The sequence below is a fragment of the Uloborus diversus genome, chromosome 1, assembly GCF_026930045.1.
Source record: "Uloborus diversus isolate 005 chromosome 1, Udiv.v.3.1, whole genome shotgun sequence".
In the NCBI taxonomy this organism is placed as follows: Eukaryota; Metazoa; Arthropoda; class Arachnida; order Araneae; family Uloboridae; genus Uloborus; species Uloborus diversus.
Genome location: NC_072731.1, coordinates 65,307,702 through 65,327,487, shown reverse-complemented (window position 1 = coordinate 65,327,487; position 19,786 = coordinate 65,307,702). Strand labels below are relative to the sequence as shown.

Here is a 19,786-nt window from a genome sequence, read left to right as displayed (position 1 = left end):
TCTGCTTAATAGTTGCAACCAGGGGCGCAACAAGGGTAGGGGGAGGGGTGGTGAGGGATCGAGCTCCCTTCAGGTTCAGAATCTTTGGTTTTGAGTAATATTACCAATCCTTGAATAATGTTTTTCATGCATATAGAGATTTATGACTCTTCCCCAAAGGTCAATTCTGGCTGAACCAGTGACCGCAACGTTTATTCGTTTTGCAACTTCTTTCGATTTTTTCGTTGCAAAATGTAACACTCGTAAAAGCCTCCATCCAAGAATCTCCAAAGTGTTAGCACAAAGACAGACAGCTGGTCAGCAATTTTCTGATAGGAAAGCAAGAAAACTCCTTTACAGTGTTTTTTACAACGTGAATAGTTTTTCAAGTCGAAACAGACTCATGTCAGCCAAGTTGGAACTGAATGTGAAACTCTTGCTGAGTCGTATTCAAAAACCCACCATTTTTATTATTCTCCTCCACCAGGGCCGCCGAGAGCCAAGGCGGGCCCCTTGTCAATTTGGTTGCGCCCCCTTTTCCCCCGTAAGACTTGTCAAACTTCTACTCCGATTTCGAGCCGGGTCTCCTCAAGACGAGTCCCTAGTTTCCGACCAGGATGACATGGGCTCTCGTCGGCCCTTTTCCTCAACAACACATGACGATGTTTATCGCGCTATGCCATTGCTACTACTACAAATGCACACATACTGCTGTCTGGTAACCACTACCCGCCACAGTATCTCCCCCCCCCCCAGCACCACAACTTATACAGCGCCCTCTCAAATACGAGTAGTTAATAATAATGCCGGATCCTGTATGCAGTCAAGTCCGCTTACTGGAATATCAGTTTAAAAAAAATATCCCGCTTAACCTTTCAATGTACCAAATCGTTGTAACATGTCACTTTGATCCAGGATAATGGAATATCCCACTTATTAGAATTTTTTTCTTGGCAAATTGGCTATTCCATTAAGCGGGATTGACTGTACAGTCGAGTCCCGACTTACGCGAAAGATGCGTTCCAAGGCTCCTCGCGCAAGTTGAAATTTCGCGTTGTGGAAAAATATATGTAAAACATTTTTTTAAAGCATACCAAATTGTTTTAGACACTTATAAACACCCCTCAAACTGCTTAAAAAGAATTCCTTAACTACACACTTTTATTCAACATGAAATATTTTAAATGCTCTAAATCAGCGGTTCCCAACCTTTTTCTCTTTGCGAACCCCTTGGAACAGGCAAAAAAGTTCGCGAACCCCCTGATGTTGAAATTAGTAACATGTAAGAAACAATAAAAAAACAGCATGTTTGCTTTCCATTTTTTGCAGCATTTTATTGCAATAAACAAAAATATAATTGTAATATCATTAAGTGCAAACATTAATAAAAAGTTAAAACTACATCTACAAGAAAAATTATAACACGAAGTTTTATAAACCAACTATTTTTTTAAGCATACTTTAAATTGGGGAAAACATCCTTAATGCGATATTTGTGGCTGTTTGACGGAACAAAGAAACTGAAAGTTTGGTTCAATGTCTGACAGTTTGAGTCTTAAATCAGGCTCTGCATTCAATATGCTTCGGTATTTATCTTTGAGATAAGTATAGGAGGAAAATCCTTTCTCGCACAGATATGTTGTACAAAATGGTAATAAAATTCGAATTGCTTTTTTGGACAAAACGGTATAGTCATTTCTTACACTGAGCCAGAAGTCAATTAACGAGAGCTCTTTAAAGGTAGTTTTCAATGAATTATCACAGGATAACTCGATGAGCATTTCCTTTTCAGGTAATGTCAGGGTGTTCTCTAAGCATGGATTTCCTTCAAAAGGATTGCATATCCAGTTGTTTGAGAGAGGGACGTTACGCCTATTAGGAAAATACTCGTCAAAAGTTAGTTCAAGATGTTGCAGATGTTCACATACATTTCTTTTAACGCTTTCATCAAGTTTCATTGAGTTTTCTGATAAAAAACTACTAAGAGAAGTGAAACAAGAAAACACCCATTTCCAGGCATTGGATCCAGAAATTCAATTTTTTTACCATAGCTTCAATTTTATCATATACAACGAAAATATTAACAACTGCACCTTGCACGGATAGATTTAATTCATTTAATTTTGAAAAGATGTCAGCTAAATATGCAAGCCTTTGCATCCAAAGAGGATCGAATATGCAAGTGGACAAGTGAAATGGATGATCAACAAAAAATGCTTGGACTTCTGACTTCAATTCAAATAAGCGTGTCAAAATTTTGCCACGGGAAAGCCATCTAACTTCTGTGTGAAGAAGTAAAGTAACATGAAGGCTTCCCAATTCCTCACAAAGCGCGAGAAATAGACAGCAGTTTGTGGCACGTGATTTTATGAAATTTACAATTTTTACCGCATCATTCAAAGTAGCGGATAATTCTGCGGGAATACGCTTACATGCTAATGCTTGTCTATGAATGCAGCAATGAGTCCATTCAATTTTCTCGTTGATCTTCTTTACTCGCACCACAAAGCCAACAAATTTTCCTGTCATTGATTTTGCACCATCCTTGCACACACCCACACACAAAGACCAATCTATTCCATTTTCTTCAAAGTAACTGTTGACCAGTTCGAAAATTGCTTCTCCAGTTGTGTTGGTTTTCAAAGGTTTTGCAAATAGTACATCTTCTTTAATTGTATCGTTAAAAATATACCTAACATAGACAAGTAATATTGCAGCGTTTGCTACATCAGTCGACTCATCAAGCTGGATCGCAAAATTATTCTCTTTCATTCTATTCACAAGTTCTTTCTCCACATTACTTGCCAAATCAGTAATTCTGCGTGATACTGTGTTGTTTGATAGCGGAACCAGGTCAATTTTTTTTGCTGACTTTTCTCCCAGCATACACTTAGCAATATCTTTAGCACACGGTCCAATTAAATTTTCTGCAATTGTATGTGGCTGTCCAGATCTTGCAATTCTATAACTGACTCGATATGAAGCTTCAAGGGCCATTTTACTATCTTCGTTGGATTCTAACAGGAACGTAGAGACGCTACACTTTTTATTATATTTCAATTTTCTTTTAAAATATTCGATAGGTTTGTCCTTGTGTGTCGGATGCTTTGTTTCGAGGTGTCTTCTCAGAAGTGACGGTTTCAAACTGCTGTTCGCTAGAACTTCGTTGCAGAGAAGACAAAGCGGTCTAGGTTCAGACTCTTCTCCAGTAAAATAAAAGCCCATTTGTAAATAGTCACTGTCATATTTTCGCTTTTTTCCTTTTTTCTCCCCTAGTTCACTTTTCTGTTTAGTCGGGGGAGGCGGCAGTTCATTACAGCTATCTATTTCAATATCCTGTGTTGATTCGAAAGTTACTGCTGATGTTGAGGGTTGATCGATTGACTGCTTGTCCATTTGTCGCTCAACCAAACTACCAGTTTTCAACCATCCATCCATAACAGCAGAAAGTTATTAAATCATAAAAATTACCAACACGATTATAACTTCACAAACAGAGTAGCAAGTTCACGTAGCAAAACCAATTGCAAACAAAATCACTTGTTTTCAAGCATCTCTAAAGTATCTCTAAATACGTCTGTTAACAACTATTTCCCCAGAACTATGAGTATGCTGATGTTATATATTTTTGAAAACGAACAGATGGGTAAAATCCAGTAATAAATTTTAAGTTTGGAGACTTTTGCTGTCATGTCTGCTATTCGATGACTGAATTCGACGGAAATTCCCGAGTTATATTTCAACCAGATTAGAAATAATACCCCTACGATGCATTGTTTGAGAATTCTTTATTTTTTTCGACATATGTATATTATGTATATTGTTTGATTGACTCCACGCGATGGCGCCTTTTTAAGGTCACCGTGATCCCCGCCACAGCTTAATACAACGTTTCTGCATGGCGCCTCGCAATAAAGAAGGAAGGATATCTCTTTTTGTTGTCTATCGAAAAAAAAAATGAGAAAATTTCTTTTTAACCAAGATTATAAAACCGCTAAAAGATTTTTTTTTTTTTGAGCTTAATACAAGAGTCTGGCGCGTTTTCAAATAAAAAAAAATTTAGTAACTATGTGTGCAAATTGAATATTTTATAATTTTTTACCAAACTAGGAAAAATCCGCCATTGCACCGAAATTTTCGCGAACCCCCTTCCTGCACCTCGCGAACCCCTGGGGGTTCGCGAACCACCGGTTGGGAACCTCTGCTCTAAATGAATGGGAGATATAGACATGAAATAAAACACGTTACGCAAAGTATGTATTAATAATAAAATGCTGAACTATAATAGTACTGTACAGTAGATACAGTAATAATATTTGTGAGTTAAAAAACGAAGATAATGATGATTTATGCTTCATGATCAGATCGTTATTCTCACCTAATGCATTTTTAAATACGGTTGCTTCGCCTTTTCTTTTATAAAGTTTTAATCTGGGGCAAAACAGCCCCTCTTTCTTAGCTCTTTAATCCACAGTACAAGAGCAGCTTCTATTTTAATAATATTTACTTTGCTTGACTGCTCTGCAAGCTTCAATATTGAAACTAAGTTCTGAACTTCTACAGATATCTTTTTGTTTTCACTTTTAATTGTACGTATGGAAGATTCACTCATATTAATGTCGTGCTACCGTCGACGTTTTGTAGTTGTTCAAGCATATCGAGAATCTAAGGCTTTTTTTTTTTTAAATCAGAAACTTTTTTTGTCTTCTCATCTTCACAAACTTTAGATAAAGGTGCCACTGAGGCGTCAGAAATGTCATATACTTTAATATTTAAAATGAAAAAAATGAATAAATGAAAGATGCTGAGTGGTTTTTTGATGCACTAACAACGCGATGAGTAGATTAGTTTGGTGTGAGAACTGTCAGTGATGCTTAAAGGGATGTAATAACATTTACGAAATAAGTATTTCGTAGCCAATAACGAAGCAGATACTCCCTTCCAAAAAAAATCGTGTTGTAGACGAAAATTTCGCGTTAGCTCTAAAATTCGTTACTCGGAAAAAATTCGTGTTGTAGCGGGAGTCGACTGTATTTATTTTTCCGCATGAGTAGGACTAAAATATATGTTAAAATTAGCTAAGTTGGAATTTTGTCAATAACGCCTGATATAAACGAAAGTAAATTACCAAGACTTGCATTTGATACTTCAGTTTTTCATCTTCTCTTTGGAGGATACGTTGACTGCTGATGTATGTACCTAAACAGACAAATCCGCCCATAAGAGGTGGTAGGTCTATCAGGTACTATATTACTCCTCCCCATCCATGAAATTCATCCCCCGTTTTCCCATTGTTCTTTTTCAGTGAGAAATATAAAGAATTTAAATGAAAAAGAAAAAAAAGAACACACTACAAGACAGGAAAAATCTCGAGCCCTTAGCACTTCATATTTCTCTTAACTCCTTGAATTTGCGTAATGCAGTTCAAACGCCCTGAAATGTCAGAAAAAAAAGTCATAATTTCCTGCCCAAAATAATTTCGATGTCCTCAAGCATCACAATTGATTGGCGAACAATAGGCTCGTTGAAGAATAGGAGAAAAAAATCATCTTTTGTGTCATTGCTTCTCGGTTCAAGAGAAAGATTTACTCAGAATTAAAACAGAGCGCTTTTGTCGAGTTCTGTGCGTTTCATTTAACACTTGTGCAAAGTACAATGGTATGTCTTTCTTTTTCTTTTTTAAAAATTATTCTGGTGCACTTTTCAATGATGAGTTCCAGGGCAAGGTTGTTAACAGTCGAAGAACAAGTACCCAAAGCCCTTGTATTTCCCCTAGCGTTGTTTATTCGAACCATAAAGCTCTTTCCTCTTATTCTTTTCGAGCAGCTGTTAATGAAGAGTTGGACAAAAAAGTTTTTTAACAATGTAGGGTTTGTTACAAATTGTGAGCGGTATGTAATATTAAGTTAGTAATGAACAAGACTTAGATGTTGATGACAAATACTTTCTTTCTTTGTTTTTTTCTTTTTTCATTTTCAGCTATTTTTACCTTAATAATAGGGTATTCATAATTTTTTTAAAGTCAATTTTTGAACATTTTTATGGATTTTACTATTTATTTCATGTAATTTTTTCTGGAATTTTGAAAGGACATTTTTTTTTCAAAAAAAAAAAGCATTTTGCTTAGGAAAAAAAAAATGTTGAATTTCATACTTTCAAGCAAACTTCGGGCGTTTTATTTGGAGAAAAAGTAACACTTGGAATATGGGAAACTTGTCATTTTAAATGTGCTCCATTAACAAATGCTGATGTTGAACTTAGTTGTTCGAGATTAAAGAAATTGCCTTCGCACAAAATGTTTCCTTTCGATTTTACGAAAAGCAAAAAAAAAAAAAAACTTTGATAGTATAATTCTGATATTCTTGAAGATTGAAATTAGAAATTTATACTCATCCTTATTTTATCAGGTATTTATTAACAGTACTTTTATAAGTTATTTTTAAATTACATCATTCTTCTTTTTTTTTTTAAATTAAAGTAATAATACAAGAGAACATATTTTTGCAGTATGCAATACCAGTTAAAATTCATAATTTAAAGAAAATATTTTATTTTAAAGCTGTGTTAAACTTTTTTAGTTAATTAATTATAGATCATTATGTAGTATTTTGAGGTCATTTTTTTTTTAATTTTTTTAAAAGGGATTTGTGGAGAATCTTTCAGTTATCAGCATCCTAGCCCTGTTAATGAACAATGACCGCACTAGGCATCTATGGCTAATACGTGATTTTCTGGAAGAGTGACCATCGGTTATGGTTATGAAAAATATGTGGTTTTAAGATCATTAATCAGCCACAATACAAAGTGATTTTACAACCATTTTTCGGTACCTTCACAAAAATCTTATTTTAAAATCGGTACTTTCTCAAAAATCAAGAAATAAAATCAGCAGCTTTACAAAACTAACTTTGAAAATCGGCATAGTCAGAAACCAATATTCAAAAATTGAAAGTTTCACAAAAATCCGCATTTTAAAATAGAAAACTTGTTTTTCAGTTCTGAACTCAGTTTACTTATAAAATAAAATGCTAAGATGATTTATATGAACAATTACTTAGGTAACAACTTTTTCGTTGTATTTTACTCATTTTTAGCTGTTTTTGGCTAAATTGCATTTACGCAATCTTTTAGCATCAGCTTTAGGGTGCCGTTTTTCTGAATTTTACACAGTGGAAAGCCTATTGAGCTGAGATACAATTGTATTTCTCCTACCTCTTAGGTTTTTAGCTCCCCCCCCCCCTCTCCCCCCCAAAAAAACCGTTAGAAATAATAGTAGATGACACTTGCACTTTTCAAACTAACGGTTGCTCTAATTTTCTTTAACAAAAATTAGATTGTGCCTTTAAAAAGTCACAAAATCAATGTTGTTAAAAAAATAATAATAATAATAAAAAAACTTTTACAAAAATAGAATATTGATGCAATACTTTCACGAAAACAGGTAGTGAGAAAAAAAAATCCTGGATTGGACCCTGCCAATAAGTTATGTTTATTAAATGCTAAACCTCGTTTAATAAATCTTCGTAAGAGTATCGAAAATGTGACCAAAAATCCAGAATCAAATGCAACCGTGATTAAATGGAAAAAAACAGTAAAGGTCCAATTTTCAGCGAATAATACGTATGTGGTTTTGATATTAGATGAATGAAATTTATGAGTTACGAAAATATCAACGTTTTTGACCCAAATTTATAATGAAAATACAGTGAAATCCAGTTACAACGAACTTCAAGGGGCCTCAAATTTAATTTGTTGTAATGAAATTTGCAGGGATGCAAGTGGACTTAGGAAAAATTTTCTAAAGACAGTGGGAAACTATGACGAAGTTCGAGTCCCCCCCCCCCCTTACCCCCATAAAGACTATTCAAATATTCATACAAAAATCATTGAAAAAAATCATTTTAAAAGTAAGTTGTTTTAAATATTTTTTCAGTTTTAGAATGATGTTGCAGCCCAGCATTTTTGGAAACGACAACCCAAAAGTTTCGGAAATTCCGGATCACAAACACCCCTACGAATTTGAGTAATGTAATGGGCAATTAAATTCGGACTGAAAACGTATTTCGTTGTAACGTAACTTTGCTGTAGTTGGCGTGCTTCACGAAACACGTGTCTGCAGTAATTTGCAATTTTTGTGCATTAAAACGATGGTAATTAGTTCATTTAATTTTCATGCACAAAGGTATTTTTTACATTTATGATCAATAAACGAAATGCATCTTTATTGATTTACTAGTGGTACCCGCACGGCTTTGCCAGTAGTTGAAAATCTAAAAGGTCTTTCGGTTCGTCTGTATATTTACAAATAATGGATGATCAATTTCCCACCTATTGGCTATGTTCATTCGCTCTCCCATTCCACGTCATGATAATTTCGTAATTTACTCGTCCATCTTATAATAATTTTACTCTGGAAAATGTTCTTCAAATTGAAATAGAAGAAGAACAAAACCGAATTTTCGAAAAATCGCTTCGAGGTGCACACCCTCATTCTACAAACTAACTTTGTGCCAAATTTCATGAATATCTTCCGAACGGTCTAGACGCTATGCGCGTCACAGAGATCCAGACATCCTACAGACATCCAGACAGAAAGACTTTGAGCTTCATTATTAGTAAAGATAAAGATAAAGATTCAATTTCTGCTATTTTAAAACGTATACAAAAATTATTTGATTCGAGAAGATTTGTTTTTAGGGATAATATATTAGTTCTTGCTTCGAAAAATTCGATATTTACATTTCACAGTGTTGTAATACAATGTGTTAACTTTTAAGCGTTTTTTCCCCCTTCAATTCCACACATAATACTGAATTATCTGCAATGCGCGAAACTTGAACGAATTTTGAGAAAAAAATACGTTAAAGACGCTTTTTCTGTGTGTCATAGGTTAATGTTTTAAAACTCGCACATGTTCCACAGCTGTTCCAAAAGACTCACAAACACGGCAGGTTGTGCTGAGAAATCTGAGACCAGAAGAATTTTGTGGGGAGAAAAAGGGATGAGATGAGGGTGGCCATTTTATCTTATTCTTTGGGCGGCGTAGTATTTCTTCCAGTCTTGCTTTTCTTTTTCTAAATCTGTATGAAAATAGTGTGTCGTATCTTTCTTTTTTGATGATTTATCAAGTACAATCTACGATGGGTTATTTTTGGCAGGGGCGCTCCCCCTAAGGGCACTCCCCCTAAATGTCCCGAAGAACCCCCTCAAATGCAAGAGCCCCCTAAAAAGGACAAAAATACCCCTTAAAACATCTCCCTAAAAATTTCAATGGCGCAGTCTTGCTCCATGCCCCCCCCCCCTCCTAAGTGGGCACCCCTGTTTTTGGGGAACACATAGACGAGAACAGATTGTGTTTTTTCTTACAAATATGAATGAATATCAGACGATGTCGAGTTGAAATATGTACTACCCTCGTTTTACGAGGGGGTTGCGTTCGACGGAAATGCCGCATAAATCGAAACCGCGTAAATTGAGACCTAATACTAGTGTTTAAATAAGGGTTTGGTCCCGTAGATAATAAAATACTTCATTCTAGTAATGACTAATCTATACATATAATAAAACAAGATGTTTGTGTGTGTGTGTGTGTGTGTGTTTGTGGCGCGCATCCCGGGAAAACGGTAAGGCCTAGAAAGATGAAATTTGGTACACAGGTGCAGTTTTTGCTGAAAATGTGCACCTCGGGCTTCGATTTTTGATATTTTAATTAGAAAAAAAGTTTTTTAATGTTTTATGTGATTTTTAGCACTTTTTAGTACTTTTAACCTCACAGACCCCGAACCAATCGCGCCAGACAAATATTTTTTGCACTATAGTGTCCGAAATTTAATTTTAAATATGATGAACAAAAAAATTTTGAAGATAGAGCAATTTTTGTATTTTTTATGAATTTTTGAAAAAACCTTTATTTTGCATTTTTTTCTGGGTTTAATTTTTTTCTAAACGCATCCCGTGAAAAATATAATAACCGCTTTCCTACAATTTTACTATGTAGTAGCCAGAACATTTCGCCCTCTACAGGAAAAAAAAGTTTTCAAAAATATTCAAAAGTTTTTTTTTTACAATTTTTTAAAGGCAGAACGAAGATATGAGCTATCGCTTCACCGAAATCTGCTGTCCGCTGACTGCTGCGAATATGACGTAACGCAACCACGTGATCTAACTGAAGCGCGTAACTTGCTTTTTTCTTTTCTTCCTTTCTAAGGATTCATTTGCTTTTTTTTTCTTTCCATGTATTTCATTTGTTTCTCCCCCCCCCCCCGATGTTTTGCTAAACATTCGATTTCGGTTAATCAGACGGACCACATCGGATCGTTTTGGTCCCAGTCACTTTTTTTTTTTTTTTTTTGAATTTCAATAAAAACAATGATTTTTATACTTTGGCAAACTCCGGGTACCACAAAGACATAAATTTTTTGTGCATTTTAATAAATAAGTAAGCGCGCTTTTTTTGCATGATTTTCTTTTTGTTAAGGAATAAGATTGGAGGTTAGATCAAAATAAATATAGATGAGAAAATTTAGAGATGGATCGAATAGGTAGATAGATATACATTGAGTGTACAAAACATGTTTTTTTTTTTTTTTAATTTTGTTCTCGAATTAATATTTTTTTTCTTTGAAAAAAGATTCAAAGATTGTTAATTACTATCAGAGGTAAATTTCCATGGATCTAGAGAAAGATAAATCTACAGGTCGATGTACAGTGAGAGATAGACAGACCCCGTTATTTAAAGAACAACAACGGGGGTTGGGGGGGGGGGGGGGCGCCGCTGCGATTTGAAAACATTGTTAATTACTGTCGGAGGTAGCTACGCATCGATCGTATTGATAGATAGATAGATAGACGAATGCAGAGGTCGATATAGTAGATGAAGAGCAAGAAAGAGCCATGCCCGTTATTTAAGGAACTTCAACGGGGTGTCAATTCCCCCCCCCCCCCCGCCACACACACACCATGATTTTGAAAAAACAATGCTTTCAAGTAAAAGTGGAAGTGTTTTTCGTTATTTTTTGACAGAATTTGCATGAAGTGCAAGTAGTTTGTGTCTCCCCTCCCCCTCCTTTAAAAATATTCCAAACGACGGAACTGGAGATAGATCTAGAAAATATTTTATTTAAATTAATAATGATATAGATATAGATCGATTGATGCCGCCACGAAACTTATTTAAGCAGCCGCCGAAGACGGCAACATTGGCGTAAAAAGGCAGATGATAATATTGATATATAGAGAAAAACATTGATTAATACTGTCGCTAAATTGTCTATGCAGCCGCCGAAGGCGGCAACCCTGGCGTAAAAAGGCGGACCAGCTGGTCGCCGAAGGCGGCTAGTTGTATAATAAGTTTAATGTGTACTTTTATCGGCTTTTATGCACAACATGCATGAAGAAAACATAAATTAATTTCGCGTTCTGTTTATAAAAAGGAGCTGGCAATGATAGTCTTTTAGCAGTCATTAAGAATTTTTCTCTGTAATTCTTTGCTAAGCATTAACGCATCCATGACCACTTGCGTCATTTCCATGATAGAATCTTCCTTCACCAAGAAATCAGAAAGATCATTTCTATTGTCTAGGAATGGCTCAAAATTTTAATTATGAACGTTGTTTGTTCGTCAACTGACGTCGGTATCCTCGTTGGTTTTGACCACCTTTGTTACTCCTAAGAGCTCTTCTTTCAGTGAGATCTGAACTGTGTGAGTAAAATAACTCGACTTCTGGAAAGAGCTCTGGAACCAATCGCATAAAATGTCTCCAGTAGCCCAAGCTCGATTATTAGCACGCCAAAATGCAGTTGATTACGCGTAATCTGCAATCTTAGGGAGTTTAGATTATGAAAGAGGGTAAAATTTTATCTGTTTGCATTGCCGCATCCGCGTAAAACCAAAACTCATCCGCGTAGAATAAAATAAAGGTGTCAAATCTTAAACCGCGTAAAACTAGGGTCTACTGTATTTAGTAACAGTAAAACAAGGTAGAGGAACGTTTCGATTGTGGCTTGCAAAAATTTTAAATTTTTGTGCGGACGATTTTCTTTTCTATTCCTTTCAATACAGCTTAGAATAAATTTAGCTACAACTTCTTATTTTAATCCTTGAACTGCCACCCGTTTCGTCATTATATACGCTTTCTGGTGGGGGGGGGGAATGAAATTTTTTCCGTCGTTCCAAATGTGTGCCATGTCTAAAACTCCAATCTGTTAAAAATTCAGGAAAATTTTATGAATTACTGTAAAACGAAGTGTTTACAGTTCAGAAAAATTTTACCCAAATTGTACCGAAAAAAGTAAGCGATTACAGTGCCAATTACTACACCACGTAACTTTTAATTCCACATTCCCGCGCTCACTTCGTGTCCTAAGGGTCAGCGCACCGTTCTGCGCGCGATGAGAAGGTCTGTCTTACAGCATTTTCTGGATAAGCTTTGCGTGAAACACACAAACATTTACACTTTATTTGAAAAAAAAAGTAATGTTTTTTTTTATTTACGATGTTGTTGATAGTTTTGGAATATATTTTTCATGAACTTTTTCTTTTCTTTTCAGAGTGTCGACCCTGCAATGATAATGAAATCCTTGCAGCTTATTGCACAAGTGACTTTAGTAAGTTGTTTTAGGTTTGACTCACGCGATTTGAAGTAATTCAAACTTAATGAAAGTTAATATAAAGTGTAGAGGTGGGCAATGTCGTTCTTTTTAATGATCCGTTCATCAGAGGATCGTTCATTCAACTCGTTTATTTGAACGACTTCGTTCATTTAAAAAAGTTGCAGGTGATCTCTCTGCACTATACATTAACGCACATTCTAAATGTTACATTTAATCAGTAATATTCTTTGAAGGATAAATAACTAAAATGATCTAAAAGTAAGAAAATATGCCAATATAAAATGAATCAAAAAATTTTATTCAGATTTAGATGCATAAAACAATATTATAGTTCATTTTGTAAGATGTTTCTCAGTTGCCAAATGTTAAGAAATGTTTTTTGTTCGACAAATAGCAGGTTCCTTTTCAGCATGTCAAAAAATTAAATTATTAATTTTTTCCAGCTACAGCACTATAATATAATTATAGTATTACCAATAGATTATGCAAATGAAAAAGGTAACAGCAAATATATCAGTAGCTCAACCGGAGTACCGGATAACTTAATTTTAAAAACCCACCTAAAAATATTAGGGAGCTTCAAAATGATTCCACAGTACCGATGAGAATAGGGAAAAAAAACCCGCAACACTTTTAAATGGGGAAAACAGTTGGACAGTAATAATCAGTAAAAAATAAAGCCATGTCAATATAGATAGTAGTTGATAGGAATGTATAGAAGACAAAAGGTTTGCCAGAAAAGTGATAAAAGTTATTTTTAGAAATAATTTTGGTGACAGAAAGCGTGAGAAGGATTTTAGCAGGTGCATGGGACAAGCAGTGGGATGTCCAAACATTTTGTTAGTAGCCCAAACAAGTTACACAAAACATTACTAATGGATACATTGAAAAATTGCAACTGAACTCAGGGCATAAAACTGGTCGGTAAAAGTCAGTAAAATTTAGTATTTTAAAAATTGTTCAGTATTAGTCAGTATTTACAGAATGTAATTAGTAAAGTCAGTTTTTTTTTTTTTTTTTTTTGTAAATTTACAAAAAAAAAATTAATTTTGAGAAAAAAGTCATCTCCCTCCCCCATTTTCGCGTAAACTTTAAAAAGTGTCAATAAGCAATAAATTAACAATATAGCAAAGCAACCCAATTTCGCCAACCTGGTAGTCTGTTTTACTTGATAAAAATCGTTTGCTATTTTATTGGATTGGGATGATCTAGTTTTGAGGCAAACCTAGCTCTTTTTCCCCCTCCTTTGAAATTGGTTATATTCTTTGAAATGTTTTCCTATTTTTGTCCAAAGTATAAGGTAGGATAAAGATAATACAGAGCAATAAGGTATACATGACAGCTACATTTGTGTACAACTTCAAGATGAATAAAAATGTGTTATGTTTAAATCGTCATCTGCATTTGTTGCATTTAACTTTCATTATTAGTTCTTGCAATATAAGTAACTTAAACCCTGTCCCAAAATATAGATACAAACATAAAATACAACTCACAGTAAAAATATGAATAGGAGGATTTTTATTTCTTATGTATATAGTAATAAACAGTATGTGAAGCTCAAGTTAATGTTAATCTTGAGAGAAACCATCATGTGTTGAATTTATTTAGAAAAGCAAAAAAATCAGGTGTCCCATACTTATATTAAAGGTTGAGAAACACAGTTTACAAATGTTAATATTGATTTGTGATTCTGTTACCCCTAATTTTCAAACACGTGGTTTTCCATAGAAAGTATCAAGCTTTGTATTAGCTATGGGGTGGGGGGAGTTTATTATTGTCCCATGCTTGCTCTATTGCTCATTTAAGATCCTTGGTTGAAAAACATTGGCTCCAATTTTCGTGCTAGATGTTCCCGCCTATTTTCCATTGGATTTAAGTTTGGACTGAGCGATATCCAGTCCATGACATTAATATTATTCATTTTGTACTACTTTTTTTTTTTTTTTTTTTTGTGTTTGGCGCATCAGTAGGCACTTTGTCTTCCCGAAATACAGAAAATGGTCCTCCCAGCAAATCCTGCATTAGTATAAAATGGCCCTCTAATATTTGCTGATAGTCGTGGAAGTTCAATTTCTTGATACAAACTGCTAAAAATATTCGTCTATTGAATTCAAACACATCTGAAGTCATTACAGATCTTCTATCTTGCCTGTCTATTGGAAAAACTTTTTCATTCACTTCCTAGATCATGCCAGTAAAATTTTTATTCATTGGGTTCATCTAAGTTCCCCTTTTGCTCAGTACTTAATATTGTTGACAACCATTTGACTCCAAAAGGCATCATTTTCTTTGCCCAGTTTAAACATTTTGTTGTGGTTTTTGGGTTTAATTGACTAACAGTTTTGGCAATTTGCAGCAAGAAAAGGAGCTTTCACGGCTATTAGTAATTATTAGAGGACTATTTTATTCTAATACAGGATTTGCTTGGAGGGCCAAACTGTATTTCAGCAAGACAAAGCACCTACTGATGTGTCTAACTCAACAAATCTGTAATTCAACATGAATGATATGAATGTCATTGACAGGCCATCGCTTAGTCCAAACTTAACTTCAATGGAAAACGTGTGGCAAGATCTAGCGCTAAAATTATATGAAACTCGAAGCCAATATTTTTCGACACGTGACCTTAAATGAGCGATAGAACAAGCATGGTACGAACCATTGTAAACTCTCCTCATTAAGTAATAATAAACTTGATACTTACGATGGAAAACCAACAATTGTAAACTCTTCCCAGGTAATGCAAAACTTGATACTTGCGCTATAATATTTTTATCTTTATCTAATGTCAAAATATTGCGCTCTGCGCTAATGACATCAGTGAATGGCATTTTAGCATATGTGATGTCATGTGCAAAAGCGTAAAAAATAAAATTGAATCTACACACTGGTTTAAAAAATTTTTTTAATATTAAACTTTGTAAAATTTCAAAAACTAGTTCAATCCCATGTTTTCAAGCATGCTCGTTCAGAAAAAATTACATACTTCTAAAATTTCGGAAACTACCCAATTCTAGCATGCCGTTTGATGTGGAATAATACCGTATTTCAATTCCACGCTTCGTTTTTTTTTTTCTTTTTTTTTAAATATATTAAGACTTGGTTTCTTTCTTTTGCAGTTGTCCAGGGCACTGTATCAGCACTCAGTCACAACAACGCAGCACAAACATCAGAGCTCTCAGTTCGTGCCACAGCCATTAAAAGAGACAGTCCTCCAAAATCGTGGCACAATACCAAATATGTGACTCTGCACAGACCACTCAAATGTGGCACAAAAGCAGGCATGGGTGAATTCCTATTCCTAGGACGGTGGAGGCTGTCCAAACCTGTCATCCACTGTGCGCCTAGACTGTCACACTGGAAAGAAATACGAAGAAAAGCCCTTGCAGAGGGTGTCAACCAGTGCCAATTAGACTGAAATTCAAATAATAGTGTTATTTCTTGTTCCATTGTACTGTAAGAAAAAAAGTAATAAGGGTCTATGGGGAAAACTACTCAAGTCTAACGATATGGAAATTCATTTTTGGGAAAAACTGAAGCGATTATTTACCAGAACCCCGCTTTCTGGGTGATTTTATATGCATTCGTGTTATTTCACACCTAAACATAAAATAAAATTGTCAAAGTTGTCTAGTATGAACAAATACAGCGTTGGACTGATGGTTTTCCACTTTGACCCTTTATACTTATCAAAAATTCTGGGGATTCAATTAGTGCAGCTTATTCCTTTCATTTGGACCTCATTTGGCGAAAAACCTTTCCGACAACCTTCTTACAACAATTTTGTCGAATAAGTTTCTGTCTTCTATTATCTATTCTAATTTTAGTACTTTTTTAGTAATAAAAAAAATAATAATGGAAATCAATAATCTTAAACTATTTTATTAATGAAAAGTAAACTTAATATACTTAAGCAGTTAAAAACTGTTTGCTGAAAGCGGTAGAAACGTTCGCTGTTTTAAAATGGATGTTTATTTTTGCAATTTTTTTCCTTTCCAGAAAGCTGTATACACTAAAATATAAAGTTAATAAAAATAACTACGAAAAAGAGGCAGCAACAGCAACCTAAAATAGTAGATTTTAATCTTTAATAAGTAAACAGAGCAAATTTTGTTGAGTATACAAATTTGAGCTGGGAAAAAAAGTAAATTGACAAACAACTTCAGATGGGGTCCAACCACCAAAAACCAAATTTTATACCAAGTTCACCATTTTAGGTTTGTGTAGCAAACTGACATGAGAAAATAACTTGAGTAGATACTGCAGTCATCTTCATGTCTTTGATGTGTGATATGATTCATCTATGTGTACAGTATTTTAAGCGAAAACGATAACTACCACCACTTGAATTCGACGTACGAGTAAGTCAAAAAAAAAAAAAAAATTACTACAAATTTCAGAGCTGATAAATGTAATACTTAGACATAGAAATCTTAAATTATTTTTTTCAAGTGTGTTACTTCGTCAACAGATAGTGACAACCCTGATATTGCTAAATTGCCATAATGCACACATTTTCGATTACTATTTCGCAATGTTGAAATCGAAAAGAAAATTATCAAAAACATAGGCTTAATTTCAAAGAATTTTTAGAGATTACTTTAACCCCGAAATGTTCATACTTACGTAAGTAGGGGGAAACTGTTGTACCCACGGATAAAATTTACTTTTCAATTTTTGCTGGTCTCTGTGAATGGATAATCGATCGGAAAATTTTACTGGCAGATACTACAACTTATCATCTAATTTGGCAATTTTTGTCAGGTGAAAATCTCAAAGCTTTCAACCTCAAAAATGTTTTCTTAAAAATCATCTTTTTTGTCTGTGGGTATAACATCCCGTTCACCCCGCGGACAGGTGCCTTTGTACCCATGGACATATAAAACAATAATATATAAATAGGTCTGAGAAACTAATTTATACTCAACGCATTTTCATAAGCTACTTTATATTGAAATAATTCAAACATCCATTGAAAATAACATTAAATTACATATCCAACAGAAATTAAACTTTGAAAATTAATCTAAGTTTTTTTTTTTTTTTTTTTCAATTTTTTCAATTTTCCTTAATTTTTAACGTCAGTGAACTCTTTAAAAAAGTTACAAGTCTTAAGAGAGTCAATGATGTTATGAATAATTAATATGTTTTTAAACAAAAAAATAACTAGATTCATGATAGTATGACTCTCTATGTATTTGCATAACAACTTCAATTTATATGCAAATTGAAATCTTTACATAACCATTACATAAAAACTCAGTTTAGATTAAACAAATAAAAATCTAGAAAAGTCAACTTCAAATAAAAACAGGTGGGATTGACGGTCTATAGATCCTACAACAGGTGTGGGGGTTACTTCAACACTATATTTTTAAGTCATACTTCAAATTCATCATCATTGTTTAAAAAATTTTTTGAACGTTGATGATAAGGCACCATTTTGAGGTACTTCACATTGTAAGAAGACTCAGGTGTGACCCAAGGAGACTAAAAATTGCTGTCTGTGGGTACACATGGTTGTGTGTCCTTGGGTACAAAGGTATGCCATTTTGGTTTTCAAGGCAGTCACATCGACAGGACCACAGTTTTACAACATTAAAAATCAGAAACAAAACCTTCAAAATATAGGGAATCACGATACCTACAACAAAAATGAATAATACAATCCAAGACGGAATAAAAAAAAAAAATCATGTTTTTTTTTTACTTAAATCCTACTAAAACCGAAAAAATATGACAGAATCTTAAATGTTTGATATCGTTGAAACTTTCTGAGGTGAGAGGGTTGTGACACACATGTTGAACCCCAATTAGGACCCCTCTCGACGATACCTGGAATTTCCCGACCAACGTCCGTAGGTACAACCATCCGTGGGTACAGCAGCTTCCCCTATAACTTTGATACATGCCAATTAAATCAATATTTTGAAAATTCCTGATAGTTGCGTGTTGTATCAAAATCGAAAACATTATGTTAACATAATAAATTATTGCACATTTCCTTATGCTTTATTGTTAAGATTTCAACTTTGTACTGTCACCTAGTAAGCATTGGTTGAAGATAAAATAAAGAAAACAAACTGCAATTGGTAATTATAAATTTACATAAAAATGAGTTGCTATGTAATATTAGATTGTTATTAAGTTTTATATAAACAGTTAATTAAAAAAATTTTAATTCTGTTTAATAACTGTTTAGTTTAAACATAAAAATAATTAATTTAATTATTTACACTAGCAACAGAAATGATCTTGTATAGATAATTAAGCCTATTTCTCTAAGAGTAAGATATTCTCTTACCTTTAATTGGCCATTCATCAAAAATTTTATCTCTGGATAATAAAACGGTTTCGCAAATTTATTATATAATATTATATTTCCAATTCATAAAACGTGAATAAAATGTTTAAAAGCTTGCAGTTAGTTCTAAAGGGATAGTTTGTATAACTTGTAATTACTGTGGGGAATGAAGAAAGAGAGAAAATAACTGTGATAGAATGTATAATGTTTGTGCTGTTTTTAAATATTGTAGTTTTGTAAATACATGATGAATCATTTTGTTTTCTTCCAATTGAATAATAGATATTTTTAAGAGATGTATAAATATTTTACTATGGTTACTGTTACTCTATGGTCAAAAACCTGTTAAATTATATATCTAGGAGAATTTAGTATTAATTAATGTTTGAAATATTTAAATCATTTATCTAATTTTGATTTATTTTACAAATGAGGCAATGAGAAGCAAAGGGATGTAAGTGGCAAAATTTCAAAATTTGGAAATAACCAGTACACAAGGTAGGTGAACCTCTCCTCTCTGTCTTGGGGCAAGAGATGGTGCTAGTAGCCCTGGTATTTGCTGCTATACAGCATGATTTAGAAAAAAAAAATCAATGAAAGCCTACCTAGAATGTTATCTTTAAACGCGTTTTACTCAAAACTTGAAAATGTCCACTTACATCCCTTCGCTTCTCACTGCCTCAAACATAAAATTTAACGTTGAATTTACATTTCAATTTTCAAGTAAATATTGGAGCAATACAAAAGCATTATTTCTGTACATACGTTCGTTTCATTGCGCTTATTTCGTTGTAAAATAATGAGACAAAATTTGTTTTCCATGATTAAAAGAAAAAAAAAAGGGCCAATATGATCGGAGTCTCACTTCAGAAAAAGGGGAGGGATAGC

The 19,786-nt window shown here is 33.9% G+C and overlaps 1 protein-coding gene across 2 annotated transcripts in view; it reads left to right on the top strand.

Annotated features, from left to right (window-relative positions):
* The window catches only part of LOC129230110 (meteorin-like protein), a 246,092-nt gene that overhangs the window by 56,744 nt on the left and 169,562 nt on the right, over positions 1 to 19,786 (top strand). The window contains exons 3-4 of one of the 2 annotated variants that reach the window (XM_054864525.1): positions 12,529 to 12,585; positions 15,714 to 16,012. The exons of the other annotated variant lie outside the window; for it this stretch is intronic. Of the exons in view, the coding sequence (XP_054720500.1) occupies positions 12,529 to 12,585; positions 15,714 to 16,012 (356 nt within the window). Of the gene's footprint in view, positions 1 to 12,528; positions 12,586 to 15,713; positions 16,013 to 19,786 lie in introns of those variants that run through there. 2 annotated transcript variants of the gene reach the window in all.